We start from the raw sequence: 1768 nt of genomic DNA, 5'->3' as shown, positions 1-1768 counted from the left end.
CACTCCCCTACCAGCTATGAGAAATCTTATTTTGCCAAACCCCTTTTATATGAGATAATGACCAATTTGGATCTACGCAAGTTACCTGATGAAGAATTTGATGACGCCCTTCTTGCCAACCCTGTAACTGACAAAGAACCCGAGAAGGGTCCTAAGAAAGGGTCCGAAAAGGAAGTTGAGAAAAAGCAGGATTAATGGGTCGGGTAGTCATCACTAAACTCGTCATGTGGATCATCTTTCTCATGTAACCACCGCTAGGGCTGTCTGTATGAACAGTTTTATATTTTTGCTTGTATAACTGACTCTTGCTTTGAACTTAGCCGATTTGACCCTTGTCTTTTTTGGGTGATGGTTGTTGTTTGCATGTTTTTATTTGTACGCAATTACTCTACCGCCCGTGTTTATTACTTTATCATCTGTTAAGTATGCTCTTTCTTACATGTTTTCCTTGTTCTCGTTTTATTTTTGCTGAGATATTTTTTGTTTATTTTTGTTTTTTCATACTATATAAAAAATGATTGATCTCGGGTGTAGGTAACCTACGCTCCCCAGTTTTGCAAGGAATTTTAACTTGAAATTTCGTTCAAAACTTTGCCATTAAACTTTCGATAGTTTCAGCATGAAATATGCAACCTTTGCCAGGCTGAGTAAGGACAGTGGATTAGCGGTTACTTCAACTCACCTTTAGGCGCATTGTTATCCAACCTCTCTCCTCACTTGAATGGGTGAGACAGTTAGCTAAACTGGTCACACGCTCATGTCAAAAGTGGGGGGGGGGGTTCCATGATTATAATATAGGCCGTTAACTACTTTATTAACGGCTTAAGCCAAACTCAAAATTATAAAATGAGTTATCACACATATGACCACATATCATACCGAAAATAAGCATTTAACTCCTATCATACTTAGGAAATACATTCCTAGAAAATACATGCTTAGAAAATACATATCAAACATAATACTTCTTAAGAACACTAGCATTCCACACATTTTTTAACGGTACCCCCTCTAAGGTCATCAGCCGGCATGACCCTTGTCGGAGAGTTCATATATTTGATATGGGCCTTCCCAGTTTGCGGTAAATTTCCCATCTATGTTTCCTTTACCCGTTGCTGCGGTCCTTCGTAAAATCAAATCACCATCTTCCAGAGGCCGGTAGTTAACTCGCTTGTTATATGCCTGACTCATCCGATTCTTGTACATTGCGGATTTAATAGCCGCTTTCAGTCTTATCTCAGGCAAAAAATCTAATTGCTGTCGAAGCAGGAGATCGTTTTGATCTTCATAGTAATGTTGAATACAGAAAGTAGGAAGGCCGACTTCAGTAGGGATAACCGCTTCAGAGCCGAAAGCAAGGTTGAAAGGCGACTCCCCAGTTGTTTCTCTTGTTGTCGTCTTGTTGGCCCACAGTATTTCGGGTACCAAATCAGCCCATAATCCTTTTGCCTCTTTGATCTTCTTTTTTAAAGCATTCAAAATATGTTTATTAGTGGCTTCCGCTTGACCGTTTGACTGTGGGTGAAACACTACTGCATAGGCAAACTTGACCTTGTATATGCTAAGGATGTTTTTAACCGGGGTACAATCAAACTGGGAACCGTGATCGAAAACCGTGATCGTTGATTTACGTTGATCATAAAAATATCCAAAAAAAAAAAATTCTTTAACTGTTTTCCATAATCCTCTAGGCACTAACCTACTCCATTATAATTTTTCTACAAAGTATGAACAACAAGTTAATCCACTTAACATGAAATCGATGTGA

General features: G+C 38.9%; 1 protein-coding gene across 1 annotated transcript; it reads right to left on the bottom strand.

The window, feature by feature from the left end:
- Window positions 1-1020: 1020 nt before the first annotated feature.
- LOC145580684 (uncharacterized) lies at window positions 1021-1708 on the bottom strand. The gene is made up of 2 exons (XM_081637810.1): window positions 1704-1708; window positions 1021-1561 (listed from the first exon to the last, which is right to left on the bottom strand). Exons 1-2 carry the CDS (start codon window positions 1706-1708, stop codon window positions 1021-1023), a joined length of 546 nt encoding a protein of 181 aa, XP_081493936.1.
- Between the last annotated feature and the right edge of the window lie 60 nt (window positions 1709-1768).

The sequence above is a fragment of the Chenopodium album genome, chromosome 15 (genome assembly GCF_948465745.1).
Source record: "Chenopodium album chromosome 15, dcCheAlbu1.1, whole genome shotgun sequence".
NCBI classification, from domain to species: domain Eukaryota; kingdom Viridiplantae; phylum Streptophyta; class Magnoliopsida; order Caryophyllales; family Amaranthaceae; genus Chenopodium; species Chenopodium album.
The sequence above is the reverse complement of the archived record's forward strand: the minus strand, read 5'-3'. Positions and strand labels throughout refer to the sequence as shown.